General features: G+C 39.0%; 1 protein-coding gene and 1 long non-coding RNA gene across 9 annotated transcripts in view; one reads left to right on the top strand and one right to left on the bottom strand.

Moving 5' to 3' along the window:
• Positions 1-23,364, top strand: part of LOC307036328 — a 238,918-nt gene that overhangs the window by 150,870 nt on the left and 64,684 nt on the right. The window lies entirely within an intron of this gene.
• Positions 1-23,364, bottom strand: part of bcas3 (BCAS3 microtubule associated cell migration factor) — a 363,412-nt gene that overhangs the window by 334,635 nt on the left and 5,413 nt on the right. For all 8 annotated transcript variants that reach the window (XR_013807330.1, XM_079676535.1, XM_079676538.1 and 5 more), the window contains exons 5-7: positions 22,509-22,615; positions 14,185-14,266; positions 9,939-10,011 (exon numbers count right to left, since the gene is read on the bottom strand). Coding sequence is in view for 7 of the 8 variants with exons in the window: in XM_079676535.1 (XP_079532661.1) it covers positions 9,939-10,011; positions 14,185-14,266; positions 22,509-22,615 (262 nt within the window). In the remaining variant the exon portion in view is untranslated. The remainder of the gene's footprint in view (positions 1-9,938; positions 10,012-14,184; positions 14,267-22,508; positions 22,616-23,364) is intronic.

The following is a 23,364-nucleotide window of genomic DNA, read 5'->3' as shown; positions in this document are numbered from 1 at the left end:
GAAAGACAAGAATTACAAAAAAGTACAACTTTAGTGACTACCCAACAATAAATAGTATAACCAAAGAACAAATTCAACATTAGGATTGGATGTATATTCAGTCATTAAATCCATCGTATTCCTTCTTTCTGTGTCAGCAGAGAAGTGGATATTAATATTCATAACCCAAACCATAGCTTGTATCCGAACCAATTTTATCAAGTTTTGCCTTGTGTGCCAATTGCTGTTTAAATAACAGTAAGTGGAAACAAAATTGATTGATTTATTTTGCTTTGATATCTTTAAGCTGTATCTATAAAAGTGACACGTTAACTTGGCCGTTAAAGTTTGTGCATGAGGATACAGGCTTGATGACTGCTTTAAGCCCCGATGCAATATGTATGTGTAACAATGCAAATTACCTTTACATTATTAAGGCGGAGGCTGTTTGCTTTGATAAAACCATTTAAATGTACACACAATAATAGTTTACTGGCTCAGATGATTGGCAGGGAGCAAGGTAAAAACTAAGCCAAATCAGGGAACATATCTATGGAAAGCCTCAATTAATCATCTTACTTAAAGCTCCCATGTCATGGCAATTTCTACTGATCATAATTCCTTTGTTGAGATCTACTAGAATAGATTTATATTGTGCAATTTTCCAAACTCACATTGGTTCCTCATACAGCATCTCTGTAAAGTATGTGTATTCACCGGTATTCACCCTCCGTCCTAAACGGCTTGTTGGAGCTCCGGCCTATGAACATTGCTCAACTTTTGCAGCGAGCAACGCGAGAAGAGCTACGCTTTGCTCCCACAATGCAGTTCGGCGAAGCGTGACGTCACCCCATTCAAAGTGAATGGGCAGAAGCGTTGCAGCTTCAGCGCACGCCGCTGTGTGGACGGGCCGTAAGTGTGGCTTGATATTGAGTAAGAAAAAGGTTTATAAACGCTGTGAGAATGGGTCTGCGGAGAGCATTTCTCCGCGATCCCAACTCGTCTATTACAAAACCAGGGGACTCCCTGTTAGTTGAACATTTACGCCAAAGGTCCCCACTCCTCCTGGTGTGTGAGGAGCTCCGCGGATTGGTCCATTTTGGTTCCCGGAAGAAACAAATGGAAAAAGAGCAATCTCCAACGAGGCGTTCTGGGGCAGCATAGACAGGTCTTTTCTGTGTTAGAGTTGTACTCACTACAGGGTGTACTTTGAGGGTTTGTGACTCTGCAGACCGTTTACATGCAGAAAAAGCTATAACACACAAGGGGGCGGGTAATAACCAGAAAAGCATGACATGGGCCCTTTAACATGGGGAATGAAAACCCTCGTGCCTCAGAGGAAGACTTCCTCAATTGACTTCTACCAGCGGACGATTGATTCATATTGCTTTAATTTCCCCATTAACGGAGGTTGTTTTCCATGATTTCACATTGAGTGTTGGGGAAATGAATGAATATGAGCATTTTCTCTGGCATCTTTGACTGACACAAAAAATGGTCGCTTCCCTGGAAAGTATTAGGCAGCAAGGTGCTTGATTGTTGCAGTGAAGGCATGGTTTTCATTTGCATACTAAAATTATTAGTAAAAAACAGATTGTGCAGCCTTGTTAGCCGCACTGTGAGGCCAAGTCAGTAAGTTTATGCCCCATTAACATCTGCAAATCCATCCTATAGTTCTTAAAACATTTAATTGCACACCAACAATGTTTGTTGGAGGCTGAAGAGAAAAGGGTGCGGTCTCTCCACAGTCAATGGGCCAAAGAAATGCAACCAGTTATAAGCTCATAGCCATCAAAGTATTGCTCCTCCCAAAAAATACCTCTGCCTGAACATCATTTTGTGGCAACTCCAAACTGTTTGGTCATCTCTGGAACTCTCCTTGAAGCGATTTCCTAATCTTTACCCCAGCACCCAAAAGAAGGACCTAAAACGATCTTTGGCATTTTAGGACGGATTTCTACTCTTGGACGCTAGATAAATATTAGCCTTTCAAAGAACCACCAGTGTTTCTTCACCAAGCCAATGCTCCTTCATCTTTCATCATTCAAAGAAACTACCTATCTATATATTTAAAGGGAAAGTTTAAACTAAAATTACTTATTAATTGCTTTGACCGCAGAGGCCTAGTTTAAGGAACAGGGTTTTGGTAAAGGTTTGAAAAGTCGCTACTAATCATTCAGCTTGAAAGGTGTGTTTACATAAACTGCTTCCAGCAATACGGACTTTAATCTGACTTCCGATTTGAAGAGGGAAAACTGGCAGGGCGGAACGTATTTTCGACAGACATTAAACAGACATGGAAGTGAAAATAAACGCTCCGGAGTGAAGCCTGAGCCTTTAAGTTCTGCCTGTGCCCTGAACAAGTGTGTATGCACGTGTGCATGTGTGGGGCAATGAAAAAAGGGGGAAGTGGAAGGCCAGATTACAGTCACTCTCACTTCCATGCAGGAGCATGACTAAATAGTCCAGGAACAATTTCATTAAAAACTGTCTGTTCATTCATATGTGCATATATTAATTGTCTCACTAAAATCAAAGAACATTACTTTCTATTTGAAATTAATACAAAATAGTGCACTAAAAAATATTTTGCAGGTCTAAAAAAAAGTGTTGGTGTGCAATAAATAAATGGTAGCATCTACCCTACAAACACAGTTGGCTTGGATAACACGAATGTGTGAGTTTGTGTGTGTATGAGTGTATGTGTCTGCGTGCATTGTGTGGTCATAATGTGACAGCGAAGAACATCATAAAATCATAGTGGATAAAAGGATAAAGCGGATAAAAAGCATCACTTCCCCAGATCCCCTTAATCTGGTGGCTCGTTTTTTTTTACAAAGGCTTCATGATTTCCATTTAATAAACAGAAGACGGACACATCCTGTCCACGGAGCAAAACCTGTCAGGAAAATGCACTGAAACAAAAGAGCTTAGTGCCATAATGGGCTTTAGCCATCAAAAGTGTCTGTCTGTGTGTGTGTGTGTGTGTGTGTGTGTGTGTGTGTGTGTGTGTGTGTGTGTGTGTGTGTGTGTGTGTGTGTGTGTGTGTGTGTCATTTACTGCTTGCAACCATGTAATTAATAGTCTGTGTATTTCATATCAGGACTAAGCGGGAATTTAGGTGTCCCAAAAGATAAAGTGACGTTTTTTCGCACATGTATATTTGATTTAGATGTCATTTACACAATAAAACAATTATAGCGAACGGAAATAATGTAGAAATATATCTGCCTGGAGTACTGGATCATGAAGGTACACATGACCTGATGATCAGAGCTTTTCCGTAACTGTTTGGAGTAAAGTTGACAATTTCCGAAGAAAGGCTATTTGGCAAAGCTAGTCTGGAGGGTCAAAAAGGATGACCTACCCCAAAGGAAAAATGCCATCCTTTTTGATTGCATTGTGTTGACATGTTCAGTTTCAATTTCTTGGGAAAAGTGTCTCTGTCTGTCCTTAAGATTTTTTGGGTGGCCTGGTTGCAGGTTGTAACCCACTGATTTATAGTGCATACGTATCCAATACAGGCCATATGAATACTATTGGTGGATTCTTAATTTAAAGCCTTGCACCTTAAAAAAAGATTAGTATGTGGTTTAGCTGAATGCTGGATACTCATTGGTCAATTTGAACACCAAGCAGTCTGCTATTTTTTGCTAGCAGAATGCTGCTAAGAATAGCAGACCGTTGCTAAGGACGCTCAGATCAAAAGGACTATATGCAGTCATAGCAATCCACAGGAAAGTCTGGTCAATTTAACTTCAGTTGTTGACAAACCTCCATCAGAAAGCACAATGGAATACTTTTTGAATATGTATTTGTATATTGGTTGAGAGCACAAAACATTGGATTCATCATGGCTAGACTGATCCAAGTAAAAAGGAAAAGGAAAACAAAACAAGAACAAGAACAGCGCAAGAGACACCCTGTTGGTGTTCTTTTTTTCCAATAATGACTGCTTACATGTGGTGGAGTGCGTGACTCCTGCCAAAGAGTACGAGACAGGGATGGCGGTGGTGATGGAACAAATACAATCACAGTGAATGTCCAAATCTTCGAAGAAAAAACTAAAAGAGTATCTACGAAATCAACAGTGACCATGAGATCGGCTCAGAATATCCGTCTGTATAACCAGCACCAAAGAAATTGCGCTTACAGCACTACTACTGCAGCGAAAGAGGACTATATTGGTCAAAATAATGGACCACATCCTCTAAGCATCTGGAGAAGTTGTGAAGGAGTAGCTGGAGGTTGGAAATGTCACTGACAGTACCCAAACTCTGTAGGAACAAAGCATACTTATTCATCCCTGAACTTTTGCCCCAGAAGTGTGTGCTCTCAAACACCCACAATCAGTCGAGTAGCCTTTGTCTTGCCCATAACATGTATATTAATTGAGCAACCATAGGTCTACAAGAAGTTTTATACCTGTGGATGTTTATTCATTTTAGAACTCAAATAATAACAGCATCAAACAGGGAAAGGAAACACAAATCCTTTCCAGACATGTGAGCAGACATACCAAGGTTTGCAATGGCACCAGGATTCTTTACTAATTCCTAAAGCCCACTGGCACTGTTGCATGGACTGAAAGGGAAGCATATGTAGCTTTACTGTCAAGAAAATTACTAGATCCATACATTGTTTGGACCTAACGCATAATCCTTTCCATTGATAAAATTATGTTGAGTGTGCCTGGCTGGAAATCCACAAGTTCAGGGCTTCATCACACACATGCTTTTTCCCTTTTCTGGTTTTCCTTTAATTTGCAAATCTTGTAATCTAAGCCTAGAGCTGACTGAACCAACTTCTTAACCATCACGGCTATAGCGGCCAAGGCTTCAATCTGTTTTTCATTTAAGTGTCAAGACGGCATCCTTTTTAGTGGTTAACAAAAGCTGTTATTTGAAAATGATTATATGCTAAAAATTGTGTGAGGAAGTTTATGAACAGGCCCAATGGAAAGTACTGCGCCGCACCCGGAAGCCTTTTTCCTTTTCGTCTTCAACCAGAGTGTTATTTACCAAGCACTTCTGTAGGGAGAAGAACCACGATGTGCCATTTAGCCGGAGGTCAGGGTTTCTGCTTTTCAACACAGTGCATGTTTTCAACATTAGTGTCAAGCGACGCCTGGGTGATTCGCCAAACCGTTAAAACGCTGCCTGTCTCTGTGTCACTGAGGACATATGAAAAGCAGAAGCAACGGCAACAGGAAAACATAGAGAAGGTGGTCTCCATCAAGACACAGCTTAAGACAGCCTTCCTCATTTCATTTCCATCGAAGGGTAGATTTGAGTTAAATGTTTTGATTCTCTGAAACAGGCATTTGGAAATGGGGAAGAGTAGTGAATAAACTGGAGAAGAGAGTACAAGAAACCTTGAGTTTGTTGCTTTTTAAATTAACTTTCTTTTATTAAACAATGAAATTACAATACCAGTCCCAACTGGAGTTAGGGGACTGTAGTGAATTATATAGGTTGTAGTGCATGTAAATGGTCTACAAAGGCTAAAATCCCTGTGTTCCCTCCAGAGGGAGTTTCTCTCCCACACACTCCCCCTCTACCTGAATCGCTTCTATTGGACTTCATTTACTTCTTTTACACAGTGACTTCACTATGTAACACTCAAGCTTCTATTGGCCAGCGCTTCTACACATTGAACATGATAGGCTAAGGGGCGGGACTTTTCCGACACAACTCTAAGCGTTTGACAAATCACAACAGAGGCGGCCATCCAACCAATCAGAGCAGACTTGGCTCTGGTTTCAGACAGAGGGTGAAGAGAGGTGCTGCAGCAAAGGCAGTATGAGAGAAATAAAGAGCTTTTTGAACATTAAAGCATGGAGACATGTCCCAGTGGAGACACAAAATACAAATATGAACCTGATAATAAGAATAATATGTCCTCTTTAGATCTCCTTTCTGTCTGCCAAAGGGGTGTCCAGGTAATGCTTGCATGCCAATCATAGGGGTCAGTGTTTCCCCTACCATTGGCAGCGCTGCGCCCTGCCAGCGGAGCCCCGCGCCCTGCCTGAAATTCAAGTTGTTGTTTTTTCTATTTACATTTTTTTTTTGTATTATTTTAAAAAAAAGATATATATATATAGCACCAAATTGCAACTGAAGTAATCTATCTACGGTCACTTTTAACATTGAACATGTGCTCTTTTATTAAATAAACTAAACGTTATTTATCCAATGTGCATGTTTCAGTGTCCACAGCCTTGCGTATTCACATTCTCCCTCCGCTCTGTTTCTGAAGGGCGGGGCTCTGCTACCCCCCACTCCCTCCCCACACGCACACATGCGAATGCACACACTCACAATCAGAGACAAGAGCGGAGGAAAGGAGGAGAACAACGGCTCCGCTGTCTGCCCGTTTGTGTGTCCCCCCAGTTTCAAATTTGTTTATTATTATTTTTTAACCTCAAGCCGTTATCGTCACGGGAGAAGGACACACACAGCCTGCCCAGGTGAACGCGACAACGAACGTAGCGTGCGCATTCTAAAAATAGCTCACAGATGGTGAGCAGGTACCGCGGTTTAGAACTACAGTATTGAATTTGACAGAAAACAACAATGAAACGCCAGCAGAAGAATAGTCTAATGAGTTGGGTGAAAAAAAAGACAGGAGATGTGAGTTGGTTTATTCAGTAAATTAGCTCAGGATAATTGGATGTTCTGTCACTTGTTGATGTGAGGCTAATGCAGGATTTGCTAGCTTTGATGCTACCGGCATTTAGCGGCAGTGACTCAACAAATTGCCACTTAAAATGTATCGTCAGTAATGTATGACAAGCAGACTGCTTGTTTAATGTTAGACTCACACCAATAGCTCAATATGATCATAACACGATTGCTTTTATATCAGAGATCAGATGAGGTGGAGCTGCCTCCAGCAATAGAGGATGAGGCAGAGAGAAGCAGCAGCAGCAGCACAGGGTTGCAGCAGGTATGTTATATGCTGTAGTCAGGTGATTTAAATGTATCAATGAAAGGAAGAAGTGTAGGCTACATGATAAGAAGGGAATACAGTTTGAATTAAAGTAATAAAGTGCAGTGTAACACTGTACTTTATTACTTTTTAATGTACAAATACTTTGTTACTGTACGATATCAATAACAACTAGAGAATGCAATTCCTGAAGAAATTGCTAGCGGGAATGCTTTATGCTGAAAATGTGATGCTAAACTGCTATGCTGAAATGTAATGTGTAAGAAGAAAGTGAAGAATTTAGATTAAAATGATACATGAACAGTGGGGGCTTGAATGTGTGATGAGAGAAGAAAAGAAAGTACTGTAAAAAGGCTTGGAAAAGCCGCAGAATATTTGAACGGCAAACTTGTGAACTAACTTGATGGCGAATTATCTGTCGCCATGGCAACGGCATTTGACGACACGGGATGGCTGGACTGTTAGTACACATGTGAATTTGAGCACTTTTTAAACATTTTCATAGGAGTTATAGCGACATCATGTTTATGGCGAGGGATGCGTTTCCATGGAAACGGCTTATGGTGAAATCTCAGATTTGGTGTAGAGCTGTTGAGGCATGGACCGGTGATATACAAGTGAAGATTGGGGGACGATTGGACCGTGTCGATTGGATTTACAGCCACATCGTGTTTCATGGCGAGTGGTCCGTCGCCATGGCAACGGCATTTGATGACACCCCATACTACGCTTAGATGCGTTGATGGCTGCATCGTTACCAAACCTGTGAAGTTCTGGGCTGTTATGAGTATTTTCACTGAAGTTATGAGGAAACCATATTTCAAGGCGAGCATTGTGTTGCCATGGCAACGGCATTTGAAGAAATCTCAAAACTGTCCTGTAGATGTCTTTACGGCTGGACTGTTAGCACACTGCTATCTGAAGTCTGCTGCTCTGAGCATGTCAGTTGGAGTGATGACATCATCGTGTTCCATTACACAGGTGTTTATAGTTGAGCTAACGAGCTCTGTAGAGATCAAAGGCTTCATTTTTCTGAATGAGAGATAAACCTCTTACATGTGAACGTTTTGTGGAAGAACCGTAACAGATATCTGTGAAATTTCAAAACGTGAAGCATGTCAAGGAAGTTGAGTATCTGAAGTGTAATTTTTGTGTAGTTTCAGGTTAATAATGTGGCCTTTTTGGCAGTTTAACTAAAGGTGTGCGGCTGCTGCCGTGAGGAAATATCTGCCTGAAATTACAATGGGGTTTAATGGAGGAATGTTGAATGTTTTTGTCACTTCATGCCCTCAAAAAGCATTTTGTTTCATTATTTTGCTTAATTATTTGTCTTTTTTCAAGCTACGAGATGTATTCCTACGTTTGTCATGATAAATTATGTCTCAGGAATGTAAGGTTTGGGAATTATGGCAGTTTAAAAAAAAAATACGAATGCGAATTTCAAGGTGTCCTCCACTCTAGCTGTGACATCACACACTCTAGTTAATGTTAAAATGTGAAGAAAACCTTTAAAACAAGGTCTGAACAATGTTTAATACCTCTAAAAGTAAGAATCAGATTTAAAAGTTGTTTAACACAAATTATGTCAGAAAGATGTGTAACATTTTAAAGTTGGAATGAGGTTTCTGAGTGAAAGTATGAATGAACAGTTAGCAGTTGAAGTCGCATGAAGATTTGTTGAAGTCTGACGATTTCCTCCATTGACTTCAATGTTAAAAATGTGATGTATTATGGGATGTATCTCTGTAATTATGAAAGTTATGAATGAGAAAAATAATAGCAATCGATTCTCGACCGAGCTGAACGTTTTGATGTTTGAACGGAGTTTCTGCGATGTTCAATGCGGGAGGAGAAGAGGGCCAAAATAACCCGGCGGAATAATAATAAAAATGTTGTCCGTGGAAGAACGGACAGCTCCTCTCTCTGCTCCAGAGGATAAAAAAAATCTGTGTGCCCCGAAAAAATGTTTCGGGGTACCCGAGCAGCACCCTGCCAAAGCAGTAAACCTAGGGGAAACACTGGGGGTATTACAAATCCATGAATCAATTAGCAGCCCACGTCACTGGCTAAGCTCCAGTTGGCTGCGTATGAAGTGTTTATAACAAGAAGTTGGATGGGTGATAAATGGAGAGGATTGTAAAAAATATTAAATCTTGGCCATGATATATTTATAACATTTGTCAAATAATCACATTAGAAAACATGTCCTGGGTAACATATGGTAAGCATGTATTTAAAAAAAAACATAATATAATTAAAACTGCACTAATAAATAAATTAGAACAATGGGAAAGTGATTAATTCCTAACTTAGTTCAGATCTAGAGGTTTGGTTTAGAAACTCAACTGTTTTAAGAAAAATAGACTCTGATAAACCCAATGCCCAAAAACAAGGCACATTTAGCTTTCTGGACAGTTTTGTTTTGTGGGGGGAGAACTTAATTTTGGCCTAACTAGTGCCTGACGTATAAAGCTGCTAGAAAGTCAACTTAAAAACGAATTCTATCAACATAAGAAACTATTGTTATCCATCACATATTACGTAAGGCATTTTTATCCTTAATTAGAACAGAATAGAATAGAATAATTTAATGTCATTATACATGTACAATGAAAGAAAGAAAAGCTTCTCCCTTTTTAAAAGGTGCCATCAAAACAAAAACATCACAACATACGACAACAAATACACGCAGCATACATACTTAAGTAAGAATAAAGAATAAAGCGCAGTAATTATTTCCAGGGGTATAAAATTGCTACATGAATTGGGGAAATCATGTTGCCATTGTAATTGTTTATTTTACCCATTAGGCGAAAATAATGTATTGCAGTGGTATGAAGATATTTGAGATTTTTATCCCAGCCGAATATAATTTAACAAATAGTAACTCATATTTGGCTGATGGAATCTGCAACAGTGACTACAATGGTTGTATTATAAGTGTTAAATTAAAACACCCTGTTGGGTAAGGTAGTGATGTCATCTTTTACTATGAAACTGGAACTTACCCAGAGGAACCCGTGCTCTTGCACACCCCCAGCAGAGGTCTCTTGTCAGCAAAACTGTCCATCTTCAGAGGACCTGAAGAGGAAGAGAAGTCAAAGGAAGATGGTTGAGAAAAACTGAATAATCTCAACAACAAAGAGGGACATTCTTTAATCTAACAAGTGAGGCCTCTAGTGTTACCAACGCCGGAAGCCTTGCGATGACAGGAAATATGTAAATCATTACTGTTGCACTGTAATTCAATTACGGTCACAAAACATTTTCAAGAAAAGAAGACATTTTTCCCAAGATTGTGCCATTTTAAGCAAGTGAGCCGACCACTATCCTTTAAAGGTCCCCTATTATACTGTTTTTCATCAATATATCACAGGTCTCAGATACATACAAACATGTCTCTGAAGTGTTTGGCTTCAAACACCAAACAGATCATTGTAGCATCCCTCCTGTGTCAAAAGTGCTGATTCTCTGTCTGTTACTTCAGATGAAAATAAGGAGCCACTCCCCACGCCCCTCTGAGAGATATTTGGTTAGAAAGAACACAATGGTGCTCTAGGAGGAGATTCAGGTGATAAGGTGGGGGTTACCTTGGTTGGTGATTGGCTAATTGGTTACACAAGGGAGCGAATTCATTTCACCTGAAACTTTCAGAATCTCTTTACATGTTTATGTATAAAAGATATGAAAAAGTGGATTTTGCTTAATAGGTGACCTTTAAAGAAAAGTGGAAAGCACAGTTGGTATCGACTTTGGATTGCTAAAATTGTTCTGATCCTTCACTGTGTGAGGTTTCTAAGGAAACTTTACCCCAAAAAGAGCTAAGGACAGAAAAACTGATAAAATTGAAGATAAATGTGCTGAATGGTAAAAAAAAAAAAAAAAAGGAATTACAAATGTTTTGTCTATATCCTTGTTTGTTTTGGGGATTCAGGGTGGAATTACAGCACTGTAAAACCCAGCAGGCACAAAACAAAGACATTTAGAGAAAATATGTTGCGTTAAGCTGATCCCGTATTTTCCCTGATTGTCTCATTCATGAAGACGGACAGAGGATCAGGGGATTGTGGGCAGGGGGACGCTTAGTTTGAGGAAGACGTTAGCCTTTGGGGTTCTGTAATTTCAGGCTTGACAATAATCAGGCCCAGTTCCTGTATTGTAGCATGAGAGCAAATGTGACTTCCCTAGCAGCCTTTAACACTCCACAAAGGGTCCTTCCTTCTTTCATGTGTCTGTCATCAGAGTCAACATTTTGAGCCATAACATAAATATCCCTTTAAGAGGATTAGTGAAAAAGTCACAACATTTGATGATAAAAGATGCTTTTATTTGATCGAAGCAAGCACTACTGACTTCCATGCAGACGTTTGCATGTTTCAATGTAACAGAGGGACGTTGAGATAATACTGTAACATGGATTAAAACCTTTCAGACAACTTGGTTGTTGTTAAATGTTTAAGTATTTTTAGAACTGCTGTCAATCGATTAACATTTATTATAACATGTATTTTGGGAGGAGATCAAACAAATACACGTGTGGTGCTATAAAAAAGCTGGTAAGGGAACCATTTTTTAAAACTATATGATAACATCTTAGCTTACTTTTGCCCATACTATGTGATCACCCTCTGTATAATGTTCACAGAGTATATTCTTGTATTGTTGCTGCCGATACGTTATTGCGAGCATTCTCTGTTCCTACAGTGGGGATCTTGCTCGCTATCTCGCACTCATGTTCAACTTCAATAAACTGGCTAGCTCTTGTTTCAGCAACAATCCTAACCTCCATTTTTAACCACACCTCAAGTGAACAAGTGCACAACATTTGTCACAAATTAGATGTGCCGTACACCAAGGTAGTTATGTTGCGAACTGAAGTCCAGTGGTCTCCAGTCAGTGCAATACATGTAGCTTGTGCCAATTCCTCTGTTTTTTTTTTTCCCTTTTCATTGCCATGGTGAATATCCACGCTGGAATTGTGAGAGCAAGTTTCTGTCGAACTTGGTAATCTGATTAATTTTCTTATTAACGCAATAAGACTAACCTCGAGCGTTTACGCATTAACGTTGACAGCCCTACTTTATAGTGTTGGAGCATCCCAACTGTAGCTTTATTTTGAAGACATACAACAGTTCTGTGCCTCATTTCACAAGGGAGCAGAAGATCACAGGTCGTAAACTCTGGAGCGGATGTGGATAAATGCATTTACTCCCTTTGGAAAACCATTCCTTCCCTCTCTATTCTAGGAAAGGGTAACCTTGTCTTATTATAATCAACACCTATTTTCGGGTATTTCTAAGTCCGCCCGCCCACGGCCTTGCATGGCAGACAATCGGCCTTTTAATGTCTCACCACAGTGAACCACTGTTCTCGCCCTAGCAGATTGCAATCAGTGTCCTTCCCTCCAGTCGTACAATTCATATTTATTTTCTACGGAGAGAATTGCTCCCCTCATGTATTGGGGCTATCTGCTGCTTCTGATTACTGTGGTTTGCTTTCATCCACTTCCAGTGCTCTTCAAATGCCGCCATTGTGTGTTGTTGAAATCTGCCAAAAGACCGGAACCAGGACGTAGAACAGAAAGGCGATTTTCTCACAAACAATGGCACAAACCAAAGAGCTGCTTTCTAGGCAGCATTCTAGGCACTGATTGACACCTGCAGAGATAAAATGTAAACTTCATGTCTGGAATGTATCTAATCAGTGGATCCACTAACCAATTTGCCCCTTAGCCTTTAAGAGTTCAACAATGAAAAAGAGTAAAACGTGCAATTGTTTATCAGCATATGAACATGTATGCAATATCAATTAAGTATGTTTGTGTCAAAAACACTAATTAAAATTATAGGAAAAGAGTCAGTGAATATAGCAGTTGTGAAATATAAATTGATTTTAATGTATAACTTCACACAACTTGATGTGCATCATTTCTTGCATTTGGTAATTATTACTGAACATTTGGTTAAGATTGCAAAACATTACTGCTTCTGATGGGAAGCAACAATGGCTTCTCATGATGGCAATAAATGTAAGTATTTGTGTACATTTAAACAATATTACTTTCCGGACCAGGTTTTGTACCCATTCTATTAGCATGACTTTTTCTGCATCACCTGTTAAATCAAATGTGTATTTATATCCAAGAAATACAACAAGATCAATAATTATGTACTAATGTAAGTGTGCGTGTGCGTGTGCGTGTGCGTGTGCATGTGTGTGTGTGTGTGTGGAGACATGGATGTCTACAATACATTTTTTCTTCTCTACATGCCCTTATATTGAAAAAACAGGTACACAAAAATAAATGTCTTCACATACATACACACGTCTTCACATACACACACACACGTCTTCACATACACACACCCACGTATAAAATATAATGTATTTTATAGCATTTTCAGCAAGGGGGCACTTCTGTATACAGTGAAGCCAGAGCAGCTTTGGCAGCAGGAGAGCTGCAGCTGACTGCAGAGGCTCGCTGCCACAAACCAACACTAAGCGTTGATTGACTTTAGGATGTAGCAGGGTGGAGCACTGTTTAATTTTAATGATATAGCAACAGTTAAAAGCCAAAAAAACAAAACTGCATTAGATTGTGCCATAAAAAATACATTTAATAATAGACCTTGAAATTGAAGTTATCCAATACGGGACAGATATTTGAAATATATTTTGAAAATACTCTTCCAAGGACTTAAGAAAACATATTGAAAAGAACAGACAGGTACTTCTGGAAATGTATTTCGATTTTTGAAGATTTGAAAAGATAGACTTTGTGTTATTTTGTGTTTTACCTGCAAGTTATGCAAACCAAATACTTTGATGTTCCCCTTTGGTTTAGTGTTAGGGTTAGGCTGCACAGAGACTGATTATTTGTTGGAGAGAAACCTGCTAGTGGTTTCTTTATGTTTCTTTATGTGTCTTTATGTTTCTATCTGTCTTTACAGTAAAGTCAATCTTCCTATCTGAAAAATGTATATCAATTGAAAAGGGTGTTATTATGATAAACATATGAAATGATATTAGTTAAAATACCAAAACAAACTAAAACACCATGTGTACCATGTTGTAAATGCATTGAAGTAGCAGCATGTGTAGCCTCATGGTACATTACATCTAAATAATATTAGGTCGAGCATTGTACAAACTCAAATTAATTTAGATAAGCTGATCAGAGTTTAAATAAACAGTGTGTGCTTTAAAGTTGGTTGTTTCATATTACAGCAAGGGTATAGTACTGAAGATACTCACTGATATGAGGAGCTGGCAAGATGCGCGCCGCTCGAACAGGACCGTGGCGTACTGAGAACAGCTCCTGGGCCTCGCCTGCCAACTGAAAGAAATGAAATAAAGAAAATATATTAAACATATACAGATCAATTATACATTTGTCATATAAAAGTACAGACTGAGAGTTCAACAGTACAAAAGAAGTCTTTCTCTAATGAAAAAAATAACAAACAAAAAAATATATACAGGATAGTTTTACGATTCTTAAAGAGTACTTTTTAATTCTTAGCCCTACTTGTGCATTTCCAAAGACAACACTGACAGCCAAACATTGGAATGTCCCTGTAACTGTGTGTTAAAAACAGACAGTAAAGTAAAATGATATATAACGTTGCAAGACAAACTGGGCAGCAGAGCCCGGCAGTTGACGTCTCGATGGTGTTTACTCATTTTGGTCAGATAGGATGCTAACTATAGCAGCTACCTATTACTGTTCTTCGTCTACTATTACTAACAACAACATTTGGTTGGTACCCATAAGTACAATTCTTAATATCCGAATGTATCAACAGCTACTCAATATTGGTTCAGTAATGAGTCCTACAATTCGGAAATGACATTTTATCACTTCCCGTTCCCTTGTCTTGGAGTCAATGGTTTTTTTGAACGTGTTTGTTGTTAGAAGCATGAAATATGGTCTGTTAGTCAACACAAGCTTACGAGATGTTCCCGTTGTGTTCAACGACATAAAATGTGTCAGCAAAAATATCCCACTTGTGAATGTCCAAACTTCTATGTGTCATAAAGACGATGGTTGCTAACAAGTGAAAAAATGAAACTACCGGTAATTAACATTATTAGCCGACACAAGTCTACCTTTAGCATAGCGGCGGTGATGTACAGCCATGGGAACATGATATACTGTAGTTTCTTTATAGTATTACGTTAGCTTTTCATTTCTGATGATTGCATTAGGCGTCAAAAATCACTAAGTAGGGTTAATGTGTCGAGATTATCCTGCTAAACGTGACTAAAAGTAACATTAACTTGTATTGGCGAAAAAGTTTACTTTACTGCAATATACTGATATCTAATAGTTAAATTCTGGGTCTGCCTACAAAAATACATCCTCACTGCACTACTCCAAAATTGCTCAATCACACAAGGAAAGAAATAAAACACAAAAGCTGTTCAAGTGTTAATGGTTTTACAGTTAATGATCAACGCAAGTGCTTTGAGTGTTTGTTTTTTCTATAACTTCTCTTCATCAACCCACTATACCGATCAAGTGCATTCCAGCACATGTGCACAAGCTTAGTATAGACATTTAAGGATAAACACTAAAGGTTGTCATATTAAAGAGGATTTTAAAGCATTTCTGTTTAAATCATTTAAATGGATATCTGCTTGTGTCTGCCCAATCTGGCTTAAGCTTCATGTGTTCATATGCAATGACGCAGATATATGAGGTCAGTGGCCTGTGTCTAGCGTGTGTACTGGCACATTGTTTGAGCGCAGAATGTCTGTTGTGCTGTGCTGTTATTCTTTTATGCGTTAAATTACAGCGAAACATGTATTATCACTTTACTTGTGCTTTAATCTAGTTGTTTGAAGTTTTTTAGACCATCCGAGGGGATGATCGCTCTTTTGTGCAATTAGTAGCCTTTCCAAAGTGGCGGATTTGCAGCTGTGTTTTTATTCAAAGTGCTTGAAACCCAGTAGTGGTAGATTAACACTGGAGACACGGGCAGGTTTTACCAGCACTGATAGCAGGAATAAAAGGCGGTTGGCAGAAGGGGAGGATTCCTGTAAAGGCAAATGGATCTGGGAGGGAGAATAATGGAATTTGCTGGATTAAAAAGGAAGAGGGGGGGGCCAGAGGTTAATGCGCCGGGTTATTGTGCATTACCCCACTGCTCATCCTCGCCTTACATGGCTCTGTGTGACATCCACTGCCATCAAAAACATACCCACCATTACATTAGTGGCACGGCGTATGCAATATGCCAAATTGCTTTTTCAAAGTTGTTTTCCCTGCCCACGGTTATTCATTATATTCATTTCATTTGTGGCTTGGATGTTTTTGTGGAAACACAGTGTCTGCTCTTCTGTTTTAATCTCTCAAATGTAATACCATAAGCTGTGAACAGATATCTAGGGCATATTCACAAGTGAGTGTGCTCACTGACACAGTGCTGAACATATTGGAGGTCTGGAGGCAGCAGGTGCTTCGGGGATCGGACGGTAACAGGTGCTCGTTTATGGGCTTTAATAAAACGCTGCACTAAAACCTTAAGAGTACATGAAGCTAGAACGATGCAACACAACTTATAGTGTTGCTTCAAAAAATAACTATATTTTACTTTTTATGTGACGCATCTCAGGATCGCACTCACTGTCAGCTGACCTGATAAAAGGTACAGGTGAAGCGACGTGAGGATGTTGCAACTTGTCTCTTTATATATTGTCAAATGATTTGCTAGGTGTCTAAATATAGCGAATGTGGCCATGTTTGCATATTTGAGGCAATAGTTACACACCAAAAAATTGCTACTGTAGGCATGGTTCTAAAAGAATATGGACGCCGCTTCGGATTAAAAGGTCAGCTCAATGTCATGCAATGCTGTGTCCTCCATGTTATTTGGAATTAGGTATGTTGGATTGGTCAATTGTTATAATTAAATGTTCACAGAACTGAACTAAAATCTGGAATGAAATTGAATTAAAGGAAAGTGGGTTACAGGTCCAATCAGTATTATTTATCATTACATTTAAATTGGGTTTTAATGTAACACTGTGACTGTTGCAACATTTAAAGATACTGTCCCGCCGATGAGGGCAAGATGCAGATTTGAAATACTTTTCAGAATTTCATAACCAACGTCAATTATTCCTTATTTTCTGTCAAACTATTATCACCACAACATTCTGAAAAAGACAACCTGTGTGTAACTAAAGAAAAGATGTAAGGCAAGTATGAGCAACAAACAAATGGAAGGTACAATTTACGAAAATATTAAAATGCTGATATCATCACTGCAGAAAGTCTTAGCCGTGAGTTACTTCCCATTATAAAGTCAGAATTCCAGCATTTTTACAATGCTGTAAGAAAATAAAGATCGCAATCTGTTGGCGTATAGTTCCCTGAAATTACCCATTTTGTTATGAGGTTCTGTCAATTATTTTAAATAGTTGTGTTCCTGAAGAAAAGAGTGAAGAACTTAGTTTGGGAGGTAACAGGTGATCGCATGAATGCATTGCTAGCAAAAAAACGTGCAGTTTGGTAGCTGTATTACAAAAACTGCTGACACTTTTTCTTCCAAGCAGGTATATTATCTCAACACGTATGCAGACAGACAACTAGTCCACCACAGTCTGCCTTTTATCAGTATCTGGATGACACCTCTTTAGTGTTAGGCGGCAGTAATCTTCATCGCCTTAACAGCTCTGTCAACATCCATACAACTAGTCTGAAGTCGCTCTCTCGCAAGTGTGTGAAAGTGTGTGTACACGTGTATGTTCATAGCCTGCCAGGCCATTACAGAGGGTGTTGGTTTAGCAGATGTCACAAACACTTCACAACCACTCAAGAGCTAGAGACCGAGGCACCTTCAGTGCTTACTTAAAACCCTGCAAAAAAACACAATCCAGGAACATCCCATAAACTTTAAAAACTGAAAGAAAAACAATGACGGAAGACAGCGTGTGATAACATGCTTTGCTGCACTGTGTGAATCAGAATTGGTATTCTAATTAAAGTGAAAGGCAGAAGAGCCTTACCAAGCTTATATTTTCACTGGGTGTGAGTAGTGTGGCTAAAACAGCTGTTATCCTTTGCTCGACCAATATAGAGCTGTGCAAGGATGACATAATTTTGAAGGCCGACCTGAAAGTTAACTTTGCAGGGGATTCCTCGACAAAAAGCAATACATTTGTTTCATTGGATTTGAGAAAATTGCAGTAATTAAAATCTATGGCAACTTCTGAAAATCAAAGCTTTTGTTCAGCGGGATAATCTCCAAAAATTAACACTACTTTTATAAAAGCGTAAATGCAAAAGTGAAAAAAGCTAGCGTATTTCTATAAACAAACTACACGTCAACACCGCTAAGCTAAAGGCGGACTTGCGTTCAGCTCGATGAGATTTAATAGTTTCATTCAGCCACTTGTTATCAACCGCAGTTTCAAAGACATGTAAAAGCTTCAGAAATTCACCAGAAACTAAACGTAAAAATGTCATAAGCTGGTGCTGCCCATAGAATTTATTTCAGGCTTCTAAGAAAAAAGCTGTTGGGAAATGAGAAGATCTAAAATGCCAACTCATTCCCGGGTTTAGACTCATTCATGCACCACTCTAACAACACAGTGAGAGTGAGTAACACAGGAGCTCACGTCAAAGTGTATGTTCAAAGTTAAAGTAAGAGTGTGTCCTTTTACACACAGACTGTGGATGATCACGCGGTTAAGGTTACACTGATAAGGGACTATGTTGTTGAAAGGATATATGTAGAGCAGGGGTCACCAACCTTTTTGTCACCGAGGGCTACTTCAAGGGTACTGAGTAATACGAAGGGCTACTTGTTTGATACAAACTTCCTGAATAACATAATTGCACGGTTCACCTTTAATGATAATTTTATTATTAATAATAATCAGAATACATATTAATTTACTGTATGTGAAGGACTGTCTGATCACATGTTAATGTTAATTATTCCTCACAATAATTATTAACAATGATTTACCATTGCTATAGCAACCCCATTGTTTTGTTATGAAAATGTATCTATATTTATACACATTCTCGCGAGATCTATCGGGGGTAGTTGTAATGCTGCGTTCACACCGGATGCGACTTCGCTCTAATCGCTTGAGTTTCACCGCTGCTGCCAGCTGTGTTTACTCGCATCATTCAAACAAGACGCGCTGGCTCGGGAGCTACAACTACAACTAAATGAACATATTTTACCGTGATTAAATTGTAATACACGTTTCTAAATGATGCAGAAGTAACAACATACTGATACCGGTTAGTAAAAACCATGAATTAATGCTTGACAAGTCTGCAGACAAGACGGCAGGCGAAAAACGTTTTAAAATGCTTGTTTTCTGAATGGAGATTGGATCGACCAGAATAAGCTAACGTTGTATATGCTCATTCCACACTCATAACAACGGCCTACAGAAATAAATAAACCAGCGACTGTATTCATCATGACACAGACAGTCTGTGGTTTGTACTTGTTTAACTTTTGTCCAGTTTCTGAAAAGATATGAGGAGCTGTGATCTCTGTTTGCTAACTGCTAACAGCTAACTGCTGATGTTTTCTGGTTGAACGTCAATGGCAGGCTGAGACCCTCACCACTGCTGTGTGTGTGTGTGTGTGTGTGTGTGTGTGTGTGTGTGTGTGTGTGTGTGTGTGTGTGTGTGTGTGTGTGTGTGTGTGTGTGTGTGTGTGTGTGTGTGTGTGTGTGTGTGTGTGTGTGTGTGTGTGTGTGTGTGTGTGTGTGTATGTGTGGTGATGAAGCCCATGATCGTAGCTGCTCATGCTAGCTTGTCTCAGCTAAAGGTGGAACGGAGATTTGGTGCGTGGAGTTCAACTCTGAACCTATCTGGGGTCAGAGTTCAATTTCACGCACAAAATCTCCATTTCACTTACATATGTACATACAAAATGTGTGCTTTTAAAATGTTATATTCAATATTGTCATTTTAAAAATTAAAAATGTATTCAATTATTTTTAGACGGAGCTCCACGGTGACTTGTGCTATTTTTAGAACACGCGGGCGACCAATTTCCCCCCTGCGGGCGACTTAGTGCCCGCGGGCACCGCGTTGGCTACCCCTGATGTAGAGTTTGCATTTCTATATGCCAGGCAAAACTCGGTGTGTGCGTAACTTCATTAAGTCACAGAGCAGAGAATCTTCTGATGATTTTCCAAGACTGACTTCAAAGAAGTTCATTTTCTGAATGAAAGATTTTGCTTGGGAAGAGTTTTGAGCTTTTACAATCACCCAGTCACGATACCCTTCTTGAATAATAAATATATATATATTAAAATGCAACTCCCAAAAATAAATAGTAACCAAATAGAACACTTACAGTATGTTAGGAAGTACTACAGTGCAGCATGGTGTGCTCATGGCATCGCTTCTTGAGTTTCACAAAGACCCCTCTGGAACCCCCTCCAACCTGACAACACTGAATCTCTCCCCATTTTCAAATCACGCTTCAAAACATATCTCTTTACACTCGCATAGCCACCCTGATCATTATCCATCACACATCCTCTGTTTTTATTTATTTGGTTATTTGATTGATTTATATACTGCATTGTCATTGTCTTGTTTATGTTTCTTATGCTGGTGTATATCTATTGTGTATCTTGTTTTTTATTTGTTTGTATGGCAACCTTGAGAGCCTTGAAAGGCGCCTTTATAAAATAAATGAATTATTATTATTATTACCAGGACTATTCAGCTATATTGCTCAAGGCAGGGGACGGACATTTCCCTGAGCAATTATTCCCTGTTGATAAATTGAAACACTCGACCCTTCTCTGGCCTTATGACTACCTTTCTCCTTTTTTGTTGTGTTTATTGGGTAGCATTTTTGATGTACACTTCAGAGGTAGTTTATATTTTTCCTCAGAAAGGATGAGAACTATCTATATTCCAACCCATGGGGCGCTCAGATACACAATGGCGAGGTCATCCCCCAATTTGTCCTGATTATCTCTGACCTGAGTCCTTCTCCGTAACAAGCATCACTTGAATGAGCAGTTATTATTCATCTTTACAACAATGATTCATGACAATTTTCCTGATATGCTCATTTAACTGTATCACAGAAATGTTTTCTTTTTGTCTACATAGTATTATTTAACATGCAGCAACTTAGTAACATTGGTACATTGATGAATAACATAAACATTAAATACTTTTCTATGCCTTGATTTGCGTTAATTTAATGCGTTGACTTGGTGACATTATATATGTACAGTATATACATACATATATATATATATATATATATATATACATACATATATACATATATATATATATATATATATATACATACATATATATATATATATATATATAAAGAGAGAGAGAGAGTTGCTAAAACGTCAGACTCACTTATTTATTTTTAATTCCCATTAAGCTGAACTAAAAATAAACGTTTTGATTGGCTGCATCTGGCTGCCAATGATAGATGTATGACCTATCAATCGCTGCCCACTACACACCAAATCTTCATTATGTGCATCTTTACTCATCGTTTGTTTTCTCTACGACCTTTAGATCTTGGCACATTTTGCAGCTCTGAGTAGAAGCTAGTGCTACTGTTGGAACCAAATACTGTCTGTTACATGGTCAACGTCGCCACCTAGTGGACAAGGTATGTACTACAACACAGTGTTGAATTTAAACAGGGAAAAGAGCCAAACCAAGCATTGATAACTGGTTAATATCAAATGATAAAAACAACTATTTATTTTTTTCTAGATACCCCTTATCAGCATATTTCATTGTTTAGCTTTAGCATTTGGGTTTGTGTTTCATTTGAGAGCATCTCAAGAAAATGCTTTGACTACAGCATGGAAAGTTAATATTTTTCATGTGTAAAACTAGTGACATAGTTAATGTATACAGTAGCACACATCCTAGATGTGTGGGATAAAAATAATAATAAACTTGATCAATGGGGTGAAATCCAGTAAATCAGAGTAGCCAAATTTTTAGATCAGTCAGTAGGGTTGTTCTGACTGATTCATTCCACTACACAAAGAAGTACATATTTTCCTGTTTGCTTTTTTCTTAACCTTTCTTAAGACAGTGGATATCATTTGACTTGGGTTTGACTGACCTCAGTATGGACATTATGTATACACAATGTTCCATTACCCAATATATTTTAAAGACTGTCTCTCGAGACATAAAGTAAAAAAAGTTGTTCATCATCTTCATTGAGGTTAGTTTTTCAGTTTGGTAACATTGAAGAGGAGTAGAGTTAAGCTTCACCAGTCCTAAACAGGCCTGTTTTTCACATATTTTATTGATGGCACAATGAAAACTATTTCTGGAACTATATCTACTGTTTTTGTCATAGTGACTTTGCATTCACTTTTAAAATCGTTATCACCTTTTTAGTGGGGTACAATATAGCTATGGCAAAATATCGTTATGTAACTTATTACTTAAAAAGAAAAGAAAATGACTGACTGTTACACATATCCATCTAAATTTGTGCTTGAAATGAAACGTTATGGCACAAAGACTCCTGTTTGAAAATGTAAAAAGGTTGAAGCATTACAGGCAAATGAGGTGAGTGACTTACAGATACGCTCCAGAGCTGCATCCCGTCAGTGTAGCCAATCATGAGGCAAAGAGGAGGGTCAGTAGTTCCACTGTGCATCTCCATGAACTCTGGATTGCGGGCAGTGTCTGTGCAGAAAGAAAGGTGTAATTAGCAGATGCTTGAATCATCCAGTACTATAATAAACAAACAAATGGTTTAAAGCTCCCATGTCATGCTTTTCCGGTTATTACCCGTCCCCTTGTGTGTTATGTTATGAAGGTTTGTATGCATGTAAACGGTCTGCAGAGCCAAAACCCTTAAAGTACACCCTGTAGCGAGTAAAACTCTAACACAGAAAATACCTCCCCAAAAGGCCTCGTTGTTGAAACGTCATCATCCATTTGATTCTTCCGGGTACGTGCTTACGAAAGCACGTACCCGGAACTAAATGGGCCAATCCGTGGAGCCGTTACGTTACGTCCGCGGAGCCGTTACGTTAAGCCCCCGCTGATTGGTCCAAATTGACCAATCCACACACACACTCAGTGCAGGCAGCTCTGCTGATTTCTGCTCCCTGCTGCAAGCAGACAGTTGGGATCGCGGATCTCTCTGCAGACCCATTCTCACAGCGTTTATCAACCTATAAACCTTTTTCTTATTCAATATCAAGCCACACTTATTGTTTTTATTTCGGCTGTGACTTTGTGTGTGTTCAGGTTGAGTTTGGCTGTGTTTGGCTATGTATCGCTAAACAAGGAAATCACACCTCCAAGGAGCTCAGCGCGATTCACAACTTACCGACCAATCAGAGCACACTGGGCTCACAGGGAGGGGGGGGGGGAGGGGGGGGGAGAGCTGCAGCGAGCCGTTTAGTGGAGAAAGTGAATACTGCTGA

This window comes from Notothenia rossii, assembly GCF_949606895.1.
Source record: "Notothenia rossii genome assembly, chromosome: 4".
In the NCBI taxonomy this organism is placed as follows: Eukaryota; Metazoa; Chordata; class Actinopteri; order Perciformes; family Nototheniidae; genus Notothenia; species Notothenia rossii.
Note: the sequence above shows the minus strand (reverse complement) of the source record. Positions and strands in the feature narration are given on the sequence as shown.